The following is a 14,827-nucleotide window of genomic DNA, read 5'->3' on the forward strand; positions in this document are numbered from 1 at the left end:
TCAGTGTCTGAGTATATCAGCCTGTGTTAGTGTTTGAATGTCTATGTGAACATGTGTGAGCGTATGTCAGTGAATGTGTGATGTATCTCTGTGAGTGTGTGTTTTAGAGTGACTGAGCATGTGTGTGTTAGTGTTACTGTGTGCAAGCTATGAAAATCTGTGTGTGTGTGTGTGTGTTTCTGAATGTGAGTGTGTGTCTAAGAGAAACAAGTATGTGTATGTGTTTGTGTATGTGTGAGTATCTATGGGTGTGAATATCTATATGTATGTGTGTTACTGTGTGTGCGTTTCTATATGTGTCTCTGTGTGTAACTGAGTGTATGAGTATCTATGTGTGTGTTACTGTGAATATCTGTGTGTGTTACTGTGTGTGTGAGTATCTATATGTGTCTGTGTGTGATTGAGACATTTGAACCCCATCTACCCAATCCACATGCATGTGGCAGAGCCTGCAAGTCACACATGGGATACATTAACCATCCCAGAACTCACTGAAGCATTAAGGGATTACAATTATTCACATCTACTGATCTGGCTTTGTAACTCCCTGTTCTACCATGGACTGCCTGAACAACTTCTCCAGCTCCAGTCGATCACCTTCCTGTCCTGGGCCCAAACTTGTCCAAATGCCAAAAACTGCACATTTTCTTTGCCGGCAGCTAGCTTCACCAAGCTAGGTATGTCCATGGATTTTGCCTGAGTTCTCATCTTGCTCAGTTGTATGGAGTAAATTCTGCTTAAGGACTCCTCAAACCCCATTCTCAGCTGTATTGACCGATTAGTCACAGTCTAAGGATGGGGTTGAGGAGAGGTTTCTTAACTCAGGGAGTGGTCAGGATGTGAAATCCTCAGTCACAGAAAGTGGTTGAGGTCAAAACACAGAGTTTTTTTGAGAAGAAGGTCTGAAGGCAAAAGGGATCAAAGGGTATGGGGAGAAAGCAGAACATTACACTGAGTTGGATGATCAGTCATGATTACATTGAATGCTAGAGCAAACTCGAAGGGCCAAATAGTCTACTTTTGCTTCTATTTTCTATTTCTATTGCTGCTTTCTGGGAGGTCATAATGTGTAAATTGACAGCTGTTCTTGGTCAGTATGGAAGGGTTAGACCAAAGGGTCTGGTTCTGTGCTGTATGACTCTATGACTCTGTCCCACGAAACTTCACAAAAATACCATGACTCAACACTCACCTCCAAAGTCTTCTGAGTGACCTTTGCCTGCTGAGGGGATCCCAGAACAAAGGGGTTTCACGTCCAACTGAGAGTTCAGGATAACGTCAGGAAACATTGCCTCACACAGAAAGTTAGTGAAAATCTGAAACTCTCTCCCAGAGAAGGGCTCAGAGGCAAGGCTCAACTGAAGAATGGGTGGCACGGTGGCACAGTGGTTAGCACTGCTGCCTCACAGCACCAGAGACCCAGGTTCAATTCCCGCCTCAGTCGACTGACTGTGTGGAGTTTGCACATTCTCACCGTGTCTGTGTGGGTTTGCTCTGGTTTCCTCCCACAGTCCAAAAAAAATATGCAGGTTAGGTGAATTGGCCATGCTAAATTGCTCGTAGTGATAGGTGAAGGGGTAAATGTAGGGGAATGGGTCTGGGTGGGTTGTGCTTTGGTGGGTTGGTGTAGACTTGTTGGGCCGAAGGGCCTAATTTCACACTGTAAGTAATCTAATCTAAAAACCGAGGTGAACAGGTTGCTGTTTGTAAAGGATGTTATGAAATGGAATCAGTAAATGATCTTAAGATCTAATTTAATAGGATAGCATGCTGAAGAAATTGGATAGTCTACTGCTAAGATCCTAACCACCATTTTTGTATGTTAATATTTGTTCATCTAAGTCTACACAGAATATAGAACATCGATTGATTTGTTTTATAATCTCTTTTGTTTATAATTCCCTCTAAACCCTACCTCACTTTAGCAAAACCTTTTGGTTTGATTTCCTGGTGAACATGAAGACTGCAGCAGGGCGAGTATTCTCTTTATCTCTGGAGATGGCCAATCAATCAGAGTGTGATAATTCCATCGTCTGTCCTCTCGATTACAGTATCTACCAGAGCCTGTTTCCCACCATCCACGTTGTGGTCTTCAGTTTCGGCCTTTCAGCTGATCTCCTGTCCCTGTATCACAGCTACCTACAGATCAGGCAGAGGAATAAGCTGGGAGTCTACCTCTGTCACTTAACCATCTCAGAGCTGTTGCACTTTGTCTGTCTGCCCTTGTGAATTCAATACTTACTGATGAAAGATCATTGGATGGACAGTGAGTTTCTGTGAGCATCGCATTCTTCTGTTGCATCTCTGTGGATTGCTACATGCCAATGGTCCACCCTTTAAGACTCTACACCTCCTGAACTTTGAAACCTGCACTTCTGGTCAGTGCCATTGCCTAGATCAAAGAAATTGTAACCACTGTTTTCATTTTCTCCCACAGTTGGGTTTGTGAAAGATCAGAACAATCACTTACCTTGTTTCGAAAATTATCCGTTGTGGCCTTGACAGAGGAGAATAAACTAGTACCATCTCTCTGTGGGTTTCCTTTTCCCTATTGTTTTGTTGACTTATTTCCAATCACCAGTTGTTAGCATCTATCTGCAAGAGTCAAGGCATTCAGCAAGATCAAAAATTAAGGATCAAGAAATTGGTGTTAGGTGCCATTGTCATATTTTGTATTCACTTTGTCCCTTATCACATCATGCTGCTGGTCAGAACCCTGAGGATATTTGCAGCTTTGTGAAGACCTCATTCCATTCTTACCACTTTGGGTTGCCATTGACCCATTTGAACTGCATGGTTGATCCCACCCTCTTCTCCTTTGTATCTGACAGCTCACATGGAATTCTGATGAGGAGTGTCTTGTCAACTTCCATCATTATAAACAGAAAGAGGAAAAGAAATGTTCAAGCGTGGTTGTTGATCCACATACCTAGAGGATTGGACATTAACGTATTGACCAGTGTCACTACGGTGTATTGATAGTTCTTTCTTGTCTGAGTTAGAAGGTTAGAGACTTGAGCATATAATCCAGGCTGACACTTCCAATGCAGTATGAAGGGACTGCAACACTCTCAGTGGTGCCACATTTGAGTAAGATCTTAAACTAAGATCCTGGCGTCTCTCCTTGTTGGCCCTAAAAGGTTCCATGCCACTAATTAAAGAAAGGAAACAAGTTTCTCCCTACTCTAATCATGAAAGATTATCTCTTTTGCTGTTTCCATGTCTATTAATATCAACAATGTAAATCTCAGGAGAACATCTGCAGTGGAATCTTACAAAGCATATGTTTCCATGGAAAACAAAGCTAATGTCAATGCTGTTTTAAAAAGGCTGGGGAACAGACCGTACTGTTCAAAGTGCTTTTCTTAAGTTCTCTCTGATTGTTTATTTTGAATCAATCATATAATTAACCAATGCTTCAAAAACCCTTCCCAGATATTAGACGCCTTTAATTTGAGGTTTGTCCTCATCTCCCTGTAAAATGGTTGAACGGTAGGGTTTGGGGCCTAGCTTTGCTGCTCCTCTCCCTTGTAAAATTGCTGTCTCTTGTGTACAGCTGTAAATGTTTTTTGTAAACTGTTTTGTAATTTGTTTAATAAAATTTAAAAAAACAGGGGAAAAAAATTTAGACGCCTTTATATGGTGCTTCACCAGCCACTGCTTCCATTTTCTATGACAGGAATAATGTGGTGTTGAGACCACAACCAGAACAGCCATGACCTGAGTGATTAGTGAAGCACCTTTGAGGCCCTTCCTGCACCTACACAGTCCTCCTATCACAACCTATTCCAACGTATCTCAACCCAACCCAGCCTATCTCACCTCAACCCACCTCATCTAATTCCCAGCCTTCTCAGTCTATTCCGTTCTTGTTGGGCCAGTTAACTTCAAATGATTCCAGAGATTCTGCTGAGACTTGGGATTGCAATAGAAGAATCAGGGTTGGATTAAGTGTTTTGGATGATGGGACACTTTACATGAGGGACATCCAGTGTTCATGTTAAGTTCTTTGAGGTCTGGTGTCACACACTGAGAAACAGAACGAACTTTGTTCTGTTCTGCTGCAACTATGCAGAGCCAATCCCTGCGCCGTTTTCACAACTTGTTATGTAGTTATCTGTTCTTTACGCTGAATAAAACTGCCTATGTTCAGAGGAATTCTGCACTGTGCACCAATGCTCACTAAAATTAGATGAACTCATTTCACATCGGAGCTTTGCAGATAGAACCACAGGAAAGCCTTCAGTTAGCTGACTGAAGGAGCTTTGTGTGGAGTCGCAGTGGTTAGCACTGCTGCCTCACAGGGGCAGGGACCTGGGTTTGATTCCAACCTTGGGCCACTGTCTGTGTAGAGTTTGCACATTCTCCCCCGCGTCTGCGTGAATCTCCTCCAGGTGCTCTGGTTTCCTCCCACAGTCCAAAGATATGCAGGTCAGGTGAATTGGCCATGCTAAATTGCCCATAGTGTTCGTTTCATTAGTCAGAGGGAAATGGGTCTGGGTGGGTTACTCATTGGAAGGTCGGTGTGGACTTGTTGGGCGAAGAGGGAATCTAATCTAATCAAAAAATAACCAGCACAGACGTATTGGGCTGAATGAAAAATCTGATTGCAGTAGAATTCTATAAAATTAACCCAGAGAACGCTTGTTACTCAAGGTCACATAGTGCAACAGTGTATTAATATTTAAACTGCAACCCATCCCAAAACTGGAGATTTTGAAAGAGACAGCTCAGGAGCAAAGGCAAATCACAGCAGATCCTGGAACTTTGAAATAAAAATAAAAAAAGAATTACTGGCTAACACTCAGTAGGTCAGGCAGCATCTGCAAAGAGAGAGAAACAGAGTTAACATCACAGGTCAGTGACCCTGTCCAAATACCAATTCCCCAGTGATACTGAATCTTGTATCATGCTGGTACTGGCTTCATGGGTGAATTTCGGATTAATTTATCAATACTTTTTGCAACTCCACAAAAATCTCATCCACTTTAAGCATCCTCTCAGGGCATTGCTTCAGTTCCAAACTTGCACAGTATTGCTTAAACACGATCTGTCCTTGAGAAATTCCTGCAGTCCTGCCCATAAGTTGCCAATCTTCAGTGGCCCATGTAATAGACTAAAGTTTACCGACAGCCAGTTGAAGAATAACATGCATAGAATTATTGGCCTGGCCTCCTTTCTCAGCCATACTTACAATTTTGTTTTGATAATTTTGAAAGTTATTCTCAGAGTCTCCTCTGTTTTTCAGAATCTCGCACATGGATTTGAGAATGTCCAATGTGATAACAGGAAGTAAACCTATCAGGAATGTTTCTTTGAAATTCAATGTAACAAAACACTTTGAAAAGCTTCCAATGTATCTAACTTCCCCACAGTTTGCACACTAGAGATTTTGACTAATTTTCAAGACAATATTGAAAACAATATTTATTTTATTTATATTCCTCTTTTTGTGCTGTACATCTCTATGATTCTATGACTTTACAACATTCAGAGAACAGCACCTCTGACAGAGCAGCACTCACTCAGTGTTGCAATCGAAATGTCAGCCAAGGTTTTGTTCTTAAGTCTCTGGAGCTTCTGATTCAGAGATGAGTGTGCTACTCATTGAGACGATAGCTGCTACAGAGATTTCTATGGTATCTTTCACAACCTCAGAGTAGCCCAAAGCACTTTGCAGCCAATGATGTACATTCTGAAGTCTAGATCTCGCTGCTTTGTTGAGGAATATGGAAGTGACTTTGAACACAGCAAGATCCCACGTTGCAGCAATGAAATGCAACATCTCAGGCTTTGGGATGAGTTGTTTGGTTGGCACACTGTGCTCTCCTGATCAGACAGCAGTTCTGAAGCACTGATCACAGCACTCCAATGGCAATACTCCCTGGGTGCGCTCAGGATTAGGACCAACTGAAATCTAAAGAATTTAAAATGAATGCATCATATTGTGGAATAATTTGATGAAATCTTTTGTGTCGGTATTTTTAATAAACAGTTTATTTTTGCGGGTATTCTATTTATATGTTTTATTTCTGTACCACACTTCATTCAGAATGAATTGTACTTATATTTTACTTAAATTGTAATTACTTTGTTGTTTCAACATTAAATGAAGTTGGTCAAATACATTTTGAATAAATTTTGACTTGTTTTGACGTCTAAAACATACAGAACACACAACTTTGAGCAGTGAGTCTTGCATTTAACGCACAGAATGCATGTTCTGTTTGGGAAACTTGAGTTACCTGGGCTGAGGGAGATGGGGGGTATTGATTCCAGGACTTGTCGCTGGGACAGTTCATCCTTCTCTGACCTCATCTGATCAATTGTGAAGTGATTTCTACTCACCAGAAATGATTGAATAGACTGGAGTTCTTTTCTCTAGAAAATGGAAAGTTGATGTTAATACAATCTAATACAATAGAGCAGAGGAACAGGCCCTTTGGCCCACCAAGCCTGCACTGATTTCTAATCCTTGTTTAGACCCGCTACTTATTGCCATGTGCAGTTCACTTCACCTTCCTGTGTCTATCATGGTATGCCTTAAACATGGCTAATGTGCCTGCTTCCTCCACCTGCACTGACACTGCCTTCCAGGCACCCACCACCCTCTGTGTGAAACAGTTTCCCCACACTTCTCCCCTAAACATGGTAGAATGGACATATACAAGAGACAAGGAAGACCAGAATTAGGAGCCATAAATCCAATAAATCCAACAGAGAATTCAGGACAAAAATCTTTACGCAGAATGTGGAACGCAGTACCATGGGCAATAGTAGAAAGAAATCCAATCAATGCCTTTAAGAAAACTATATTAATGTGTGAAGAGGAAAGGAGTCAAGAGAAATGGTGTAAGGATTAGACAAAGTATGTGAGGTGACTCAAGTGAAGCATAAACATCAACCAATTGGGTTGAATGACTTACTTCTGTGCTGTAAATACCATATAAAACAATACAAAACAGACTGAATGATGTAAATTCAGATATTACAGATTGAGCTAAGCAAAATATTTCAGAAAACAGATTAATGGCAGGTGTGGTTGAGAGTAAAATATTGTTTGTATGGAGGAAATAAAGAAGATTCCAAAGGTGGCTGTTGTAGATGAGGCTGAAAGATGTCAAGATGCCAGACAAGCTGAATGCTTATTAGGATCTGGCCTGAGAGACCATAATCTTTTAAAGAATAAAAGATGCGAAAGAACCAAAGGTAAGAAAATAAGTGGAGGATTCCAGGATTAAATTTAAACAACAAAGAAGTTGTTATTAAACAAACCTGAACAAAGCCATAATCACACAATACCAGGTTGTAGTCCAACAGGTTTATTTGAAATCATAAGCCTTCAGAATGCTGCTCCTTCATCATCTCTCAAACTCGAACAAAACAAACCAAAGCAATAATGACCGATCGTTGTACTGAAGAGGTAAGATTACGATTCTAAACTATATGCTTTACAGATACAATTTAGATTCTAACAGTCAGGATTAACATGAGGTGAGCAATCCCAAGAATAAATTAAAAAAATGAGATAACAGACAAAGCAGAGTTGAACCAACCCACAGGTTGCATGTTAAATGATTGATATGGTCCAGACAGATCCCACTTGGATGTCAGTAACACTGAGTCACAGGGTCTCATTAAAACTTTGTTTCCTTTATCATGATTCCAACTTTTCACTTTCAAATATCTCACATTGGCATACTCTCAAAGCCCCTCTGACTTGACTTTGACAGCTCAATCTCTTCTGAGACCAAGTCACTCAGGATAAGCAGAACATGGACTCCCAAATAGGCGAACTGGGTGACATGGTGGCTCAGTGGTTAGCACGGCTGCCTCACAGGCCAGAGACCTGAGTTTGATTTGTGCAGTGTGTCCAGGAAGCTTTTCTAACGCAGTATGTAGAGTGTCCAACCAGAGGGGAGGCCATATTGGATTTGGTACTCGGTAATGAACCGGGACAAGTGGTGGGCTTGTTAGTGGGTGAACATTTTGGTGATGGTGACCACAATTCTGTGACTTTCACCTTGGTTATGGAGAGAGATAGGTGCGCACAACAAGGTAGATTTTACAATTGGGGGAAGGGAAATTACGATGCTGTAAGACAGGATTTGAGGAGCATACGTTGGGAGCATAGGCTGTCAGGGAAGGATGTGGTGGAAATGTGGAACTTTTTCAAGGAGCAGATACGACGTGTCCTTGATATGTATGTACCTATCAGGCAGGAAAGAAATGGTCGTGTGAGGGAGCCTTGGTTGACGAGGGAGGTTGAATGTCTAGTAAAGAGGAAGAAGGAGGCTTACATAAGGTTGAGGAAACAGGGTTCAGACAGAGCAGTGGAGGGATACAGGATAGCCAGAAGGGACCTGAAGAAAGGGATTAGGAGAGCTAAGAGAGGGCATGAAAAATCCTTGGCGGATAGGATCAAGGATAACCCCAAGGCATTTTATGCGTATGTGAGAAACCTGAGAATGACGAGAACGAGGGTAGGTCCGATCAAGGACAGTAGTGGGAGACTGTGTATTGAGTCGGAAGAGATAGGAGATGTCTTGAACAAGTACTTCTCTTCAGTATTTACGAACGAGAGGGACCGTATTGTTGAAGAGGAGAGTGTGAAACGGACTGTTAAGCTAGAAGAGATACCTGTTAGGAAGGAAGATGTGTTGGACATTTTGAACAACTTGAGGATAGACAAGTCCCCCGGGCCTGACGGGATATATCCTAGGATTATGTGGGAAGCAAGAGAGGAAATTGCAGTACCGTTGGCAATGATCTTCTCGTCTTCACTGGCAACGGGGGTGGTACCAGGGGACTGGAGAGTAGTGAATGTTGTGCCCCTGTTCAAAAAAGGGAATAGGGATAACCCCGGGAATTACAGGCCAGTTAGTCTTACTTCTGTGGTAGGCAAAGTAATGGAAAGGGTACTGAGGGATAGGATTTACGAGTATCTGGAAAGACACTGCTTGATTAGGGACAGCCAGCACGGATTTGTGAAGGGTAGGTCTTGCCTTACAAGTCTTATTGATTTCTTCGAGGAGGTGACCAAGCATGTGGATGAGGGTAGAGCAGTGGATGTAGTGTACATAGATTTTAGTAAGGCATTTGATAAGGTTCCCCATGGTAGGCTTATGCGGAAAGTCAGGAGGCATGGGATAGAGGGAAATTTGGCTAATTGGATAGAAAACTGGCTAACCGGTCGAAGGCAGAGAGTGGTGGTAGATGGTAAATATTCAGCCTGGAGCCCAGTTACAAGTGGAGTTCCGCAGGGTTCAGTTCTGGGTCCTCTGCTGTTTGTAATTTTTATTAATGACTTAGATGAGGGAGTCGAAGGGTGGGTCAGTAAATTTGCAGATGATACGAAGATAGGTGGAGTTGTGGACAGTGAGGAGGGCATTTGTCGTTTGCAAAGGGACTTAGATATGATGCAGAGCTGGGCTGAGGAGTGGCAGATGGAGTTCAACCCTGCCAAGTGTGAGGTTGTCCATTTTGGAAGAACAAATAAGAATGCGGAATACAGGGTTAATGGTAGGGTTCTTAGTCAGGTGGAGGAACAGAGGGATCTTGGGGTCTATGTACATAGATCTTTGAAGGTTGCCACTCAGGTGGATAGAGTTTGTAAGAAGGCCTATGGAGTATTATCGTTCATTAGCAGAGGGATTGAATTCAAGAGTCGTGAAGTGATGTTGCAGCTGTACAGGACTTTGGTTAGGCCACAGTTGGAGTACTGTGTGCAGTTCTGGTCACCTCACTTTAGGAAAGATGTGGAAGCTTTGGAGAGGGTGCAGAGAAGATTTACCAGGATGTTGCCTGGAATGGAGAGTAGGTCATACGAGGATAGGCTGAGAGTTCTCGGCCTTTTCTTGTTGGAACAGCGAAGGATGAGGGGTGACTTGATAGAGGTTTATAAGATGATCAGAGGAATAGATAGAGTAGACAGTCAGAAACTTTTTCCCCGGGTACAACAGAGTGTTACAAGGGGACATAAGTTTAAGGTGAAGGGTGGAAGGTATAGGGGAGATGTCAGGGGTGGGTTCTTTACCCAGAGAGTGGTGGGGGCATGGAATGCCCTGCCCGTGGGAGTGGTAGAGTCAGAATCATTGGCGACCTTTAAGCGGCATTTGGATAGGTACATGGATGGGTGCTTAATCTAGGTTAGAAGTTCGGCACAACATCGTGGGCCGAAGGGCCTGTTCTGTGCTGTATTGTTCTATGTTCTATGTTCTATGATTTCAGCCTCAGGTGAATATCTCTATGGAGTTTGTATGTTCTCCCTGTGCCTGTGTGGGTTTCCTCCGGGTGCTTTGGTTTCCTCCCACAGTCCAAAGATGTGCAGATTGGTGGATTAGCCATGCTAAATTGCCCATAGTGTCCAGGGATATGCAGGCGAGGTGGACTAGCCATGGGAATTTCAGGGTTACAGGGATAGGGTATGGGGGTAGGTTGCTCTTCGGAGGTGTGGTGTGGACTTGGTAGGCTGAATGGCCTGTTTCCACACTACAGGGATTCTATGATAATTACTTGAACAATTTCACGTTTCATCAAATGGCTAGCTTCACTAAGGTGCCACCAAATCTCTCTGAGTTACAATTGATTTTAGCTACATCAAGAAAATATGGGCTACTTTCATGCCACTCTCAACTGTGCTAAACTATCATTGGCTCCCAGGCCATCCTTTATGGTCTAACCTCTGAAATGGAGTCTGAAATGGAGGCCTCACTCCCAGGGCTGCACCTGAGCCCTAATTAGCTGGATTCTGCAAACAGGAATACATGTACTGCCTGGAGAAACTTACTGTTTCAGCAACTCCCAGTTCCAGCATAGGGCTCCAAGTGTAAGCCAACTTTCTGTCAGGAATCTACTCCATCTCCATCACATCTGTTCTGATGATGCCAACTTTGAAAAGTGAGCCTTTGAAATGCCCACCTTCTTCCCCAGTTGAGGATTCCCCAGCACCATAACTGACAGGGCCCTTAGCCAGGTCCCACCCATCTCTTACATTTTGGCTGTCACCCCCTCTCTTTTTTTCCCGACAACAGCAATAGGATCTCCCTTGTCCTCACCTGCTATCCCACCAGCATCCACATCCAGAGGATCGTTAACCTCCATTTCCACAACATCCAGTAGGATGCCCCCAATAGACACATATTCCCCTCCCCTCCCCTCCCCTCTCAGCCTTCTGCAAGGACTGTTCACTTCAGGTCACCTCTGTCCACTCCTCCTTCACCCCCAACACCATCCCCCACATGCTCACAATGTGGTCTCCTCTAATTATGGGGAGACAAAATGCAGAGTGGGCAACCGCTTTGCGGAACACCAACACTCCATCGACTAAAATTACCCTGAGCTTCCAGTTGCCACTTCAACACACCACTCTGTTCCCCAGCCAACATCTGTAACTCAGGCTTGCTGCAATGCTCCAGCCAAGCTCAGAGCAAGATGGAAGAACAGCACATAAGTTTCCACTTGGAGACTCTTCAGCCTTCTAGACTCAATACTAAGTTCAACAATTTTAGGATTTGAGCATCTTATCCCATGTCCTTACTCCAACACACCAGGCCTTGTCATCACATGGGCTGTTACCACACAGAACCCATTGTCAGTTACTAGTGGATCCCATTTTCTCAGGCTGACCTTTACCCATCCCTCTCTTTGGGGTCTATCGCCACCTACTGTTTACTCCTCTCCCCTCCATTCACCCCATCTCCTGCATAAATACCAGCCTATTCCTGGCTACCATCAGCTCTGAAAAACCCAAAATGTTAACTTGGCTTTGTCTTGTTGCCAAGAAATGCTGCCAGGGCTGGAGGGTTTGCACTATAGGGAGATGCTGAATGGGCTGAGGCTGTTTTCCCTGGAACATTGGAAGCTGAGGGGTGACCATACAGAGGTTTATAAAATCATGAGTGGCATGGATAGGGTAAATAGACAAGGTCTTTTCTCTAGTGTGGGGAAATCCAGAACTAGAGGGTATAGGTTTAGGATGAGAGGGGAAAAATTTAAAAGGGACCTCAGGGGCACCTTTTTCACACAGAGGATGGTACGTTTATGGAATGAGCCACCAGACGAAGTAATGGATGCTGGTACAATGGCAACATTTAAAAGGCATCTGGATGGGTATATGAATAGGAAGGGTCTAGAGGGTTATGGGCCAAGTGCTGGTAAATGAAACTAGATTAGGTCAGGATATCTGTTCGGCATGGATGACCAAAGGGTCTGTTTCTATGCTGTACATTTCTATGACTGTATAAATATTTTTTCTAAACTGCCATTAACTTCCCTCTGGAAATACACAGATAAACTGAAACCAGGAAGGTTTCTTCAGGTGTATCCATCTCCCTGATGATGCAGCCGGTTTCACACTGTCATTAATGTGACTTCTACTTTCTGTATTCTTAATTTAGAGTCTTCTTTGAGCTGATGAATTGGACGAGCCTTTTACAGTTTGCTGAAACATTTTCAATTAATTAGGCTTTAACTCCCAAACAAACAATTTCTTGAGACTGTCATTGTTAATCAAGCCACACAACTCAGTCAGTCATCCAGGTATAAATGTGTTGATGCAATGACCAAAAAGCCTTTTTCAATGAACTCAAAGTCATCCATTCATTATGAACAAACTAATTCTTAAAGCAAGTGGCAAACACTGATGAGCACCTAAGCTATGATCTGGAATTAAAACTGTATCCCCTTAATCCAATACACAGATGCACACACAACACAAAAAGACAGGTTTAACACCGTTTTTATGAAATAAAAAGCAAAATAGTTTTAAAAATATACATCTGGGAACAATGGGTGAAATATGAAGAATTCTTATATCTACTAAATTTCCTGTCAATGAAGCTGAATTGCTGATGGTCATAGATTGGCATCTAGTTCTGTTTGCATTTAACTTGGAATCAAGACTTTGGAGATTCAAGGGGGTAAAAACAATGACTGCAGATGCTGGAAACCAGATTCTGGATTAGTGGTGCTGGAAGAGCACAGCAGTTCAGGCAGCATCCAAGGAGCAGCGAAATCGATGTTTCGGGCAAAAGCCCTTCACAGCCCACCCTTTCGGGCTTTAAGTGGCAGATAGGAATTTGGAAATTCTATCGGGTTCTTACATACTTTAACTAAGATTGAGATTTCAGGAGGTACCAGTCTTTAACCAATTTGATTCACTCCATGTGATATCAAGAAATGGTGAGTGCCATTGGATACTGCAAAGGCCCTGACAACATTTGGCAATAGTATTGGAAGTTTGTGCTCCAGAACTTGCTGTTCACCTAGCCAAGCTGTTCCAGTACAGTTAGAACACTGGCAGAAATTCACCAGAGATCCTCAGACAGCACCTTCTTAACCCACACCCATGTCCATCTACAAGACAAGAGTAGTAGATATATGGGAACACCACCCCCTCCAAGCCACTCACCATTCTGACTTGGAAATATGTCATCGTTCCTTCACTGTCATTGGGTCAATATCCTGGAATTCCCTCCCTGAGGCCATTGTGGATCAACCCACAGCAGGTGGACTGCAGTGGTTCAAGAAGGCAGCTCAAGGGCAACTAGGGATGGGCAAATGAATGTTGGCCAGCCAGCGATGCCCACATCCCACAAAATGAATAAATAAAACAAAAGTCTTGCAGCTTCTGTGCCTACTCTGGAGTCTGTGAAGCAGAAGCATCAGCCCAGAAAATATTAGTACACAACCATTAGCATAAAGTTAAAAATCACACAACATCAGGTTATAGTCCAACAGGTTTATTTGGAAGCATTGCTCCTTCACCAGGTGGTTGTGGAGTTCACAACCACCTGATGAAGGAGCAGCGCTCCGAAAGCTAGTGCTTCCAAATAAACCTGTTGGACTTTAACCTGGTGTTGTGTGATTTTTAACTTTGTCCACCCCAGTCCAACACCGGCATCTCCAAATCATGACAACCATTAGCAAAGCAGCCCACTAGTACTTTCAACACCAGATATTCCAACAATTAAGGCAATAAACCCCATCTCCTATCTCCTTGAAAGCTTTGCTTGTGTAAAGAGCTCACTTTTTTATTTTCTTTACAGAGTGATAGAGTCAAATGTTGTAACTGTACCTGCATCTACCACTTTCTCTGGCAGTTCATTCCACATAAGAACCACTCCCTGTGTGAAAATGTTGCCCCTCAGGTCCCTTTTAAATCTTTCTGATCTAGATTAGATTACTTACAGTGTGGAAACAGGCCCTTCGGCCCAACAAGTCCACACCGCCCCGCCGAAGCGTAACCCACCCATACCCCTACATCTACATCTACCCCTTACCTAACACTACGGGCAATTTAGCATGGCCAATTCACCTGACCTGCACATTTTTGGAGCAGGGGGAGGAAACCGGAGCACCCGGAGGAAACCCACGCAGACACGGGGAGAACGTGCAAACTCCACACAGTCAGTTGCCTGAGGCGGGAATTGAACCCGGGTCTCCGGCGCTGTGAGGCAGCAGTGCTAACCACTGTGCCACTGTGCCGCCCACAATCTAGTTTTGGACAATGAACTAATGTAATTAAAATACTTCTTTAAACCAAGGTGATGGTTGCAGTTTTAAAAACCGTGTTACTGGAGCACATTATGAGCTGCATGAACAGTGAGAGCTCAAGTAGACAATACAGAGCTGCTTGCTTTGGAACAAATATTCTAATTGGTTCCTGACCGGTGATCATGGTTTGTGCAGGTAGTATAAAGCAGAGATTTACCTCGCTTGCAAAGCAAAAGCATTAAAAGGTTCTTGCTGTCTCTCTCTCTTGCTCTTGCTGTCTTATGTGGAGACACTGGAAAGTCTCCAGAGACAGCTTGCTATCATCCACTCA

The 14,827-nt window shown here is 43.2% G+C and overlaps 1 protein-coding gene across 3 annotated transcripts in view; it reads left to right on the forward strand.

The window, feature by feature from the left end:
• The window catches only part of LOC140476069 (ovarian cancer G-protein coupled receptor 1-like), a 30,436-nt gene extending 24,405 nt beyond the window's left edge, over positions 1 to 6,031 (forward strand). For all 3 annotated transcript variants that reach the window (XM_072568056.1, XM_072568055.1, XM_072568057.1), the window contains exon 3: positions 1,926 to 6,031. In XM_072568056.1, the coding sequence (XP_072424157.1) occupies positions 1,926 to 1,943 (18 nt within the window). In that variant the 3' untranslated portion in view covers positions 1,944 to 6,031. The remainder of the gene's footprint in view (positions 1 to 1,925) is intronic.
• Positions 6,032 to 14,827: the final 8,796 nt, after the last annotated feature.

Source organism: Chiloscyllium punctatum, chromosome 4, assembly GCF_047496795.1.
Source record: "Chiloscyllium punctatum isolate Juve2018m chromosome 4, sChiPun1.3, whole genome shotgun sequence".
Taxonomy (NCBI): domain Eukaryota; kingdom Metazoa; phylum Chordata; class Chondrichthyes; order Orectolobiformes; family Hemiscylliidae; genus Chiloscyllium; species Chiloscyllium punctatum.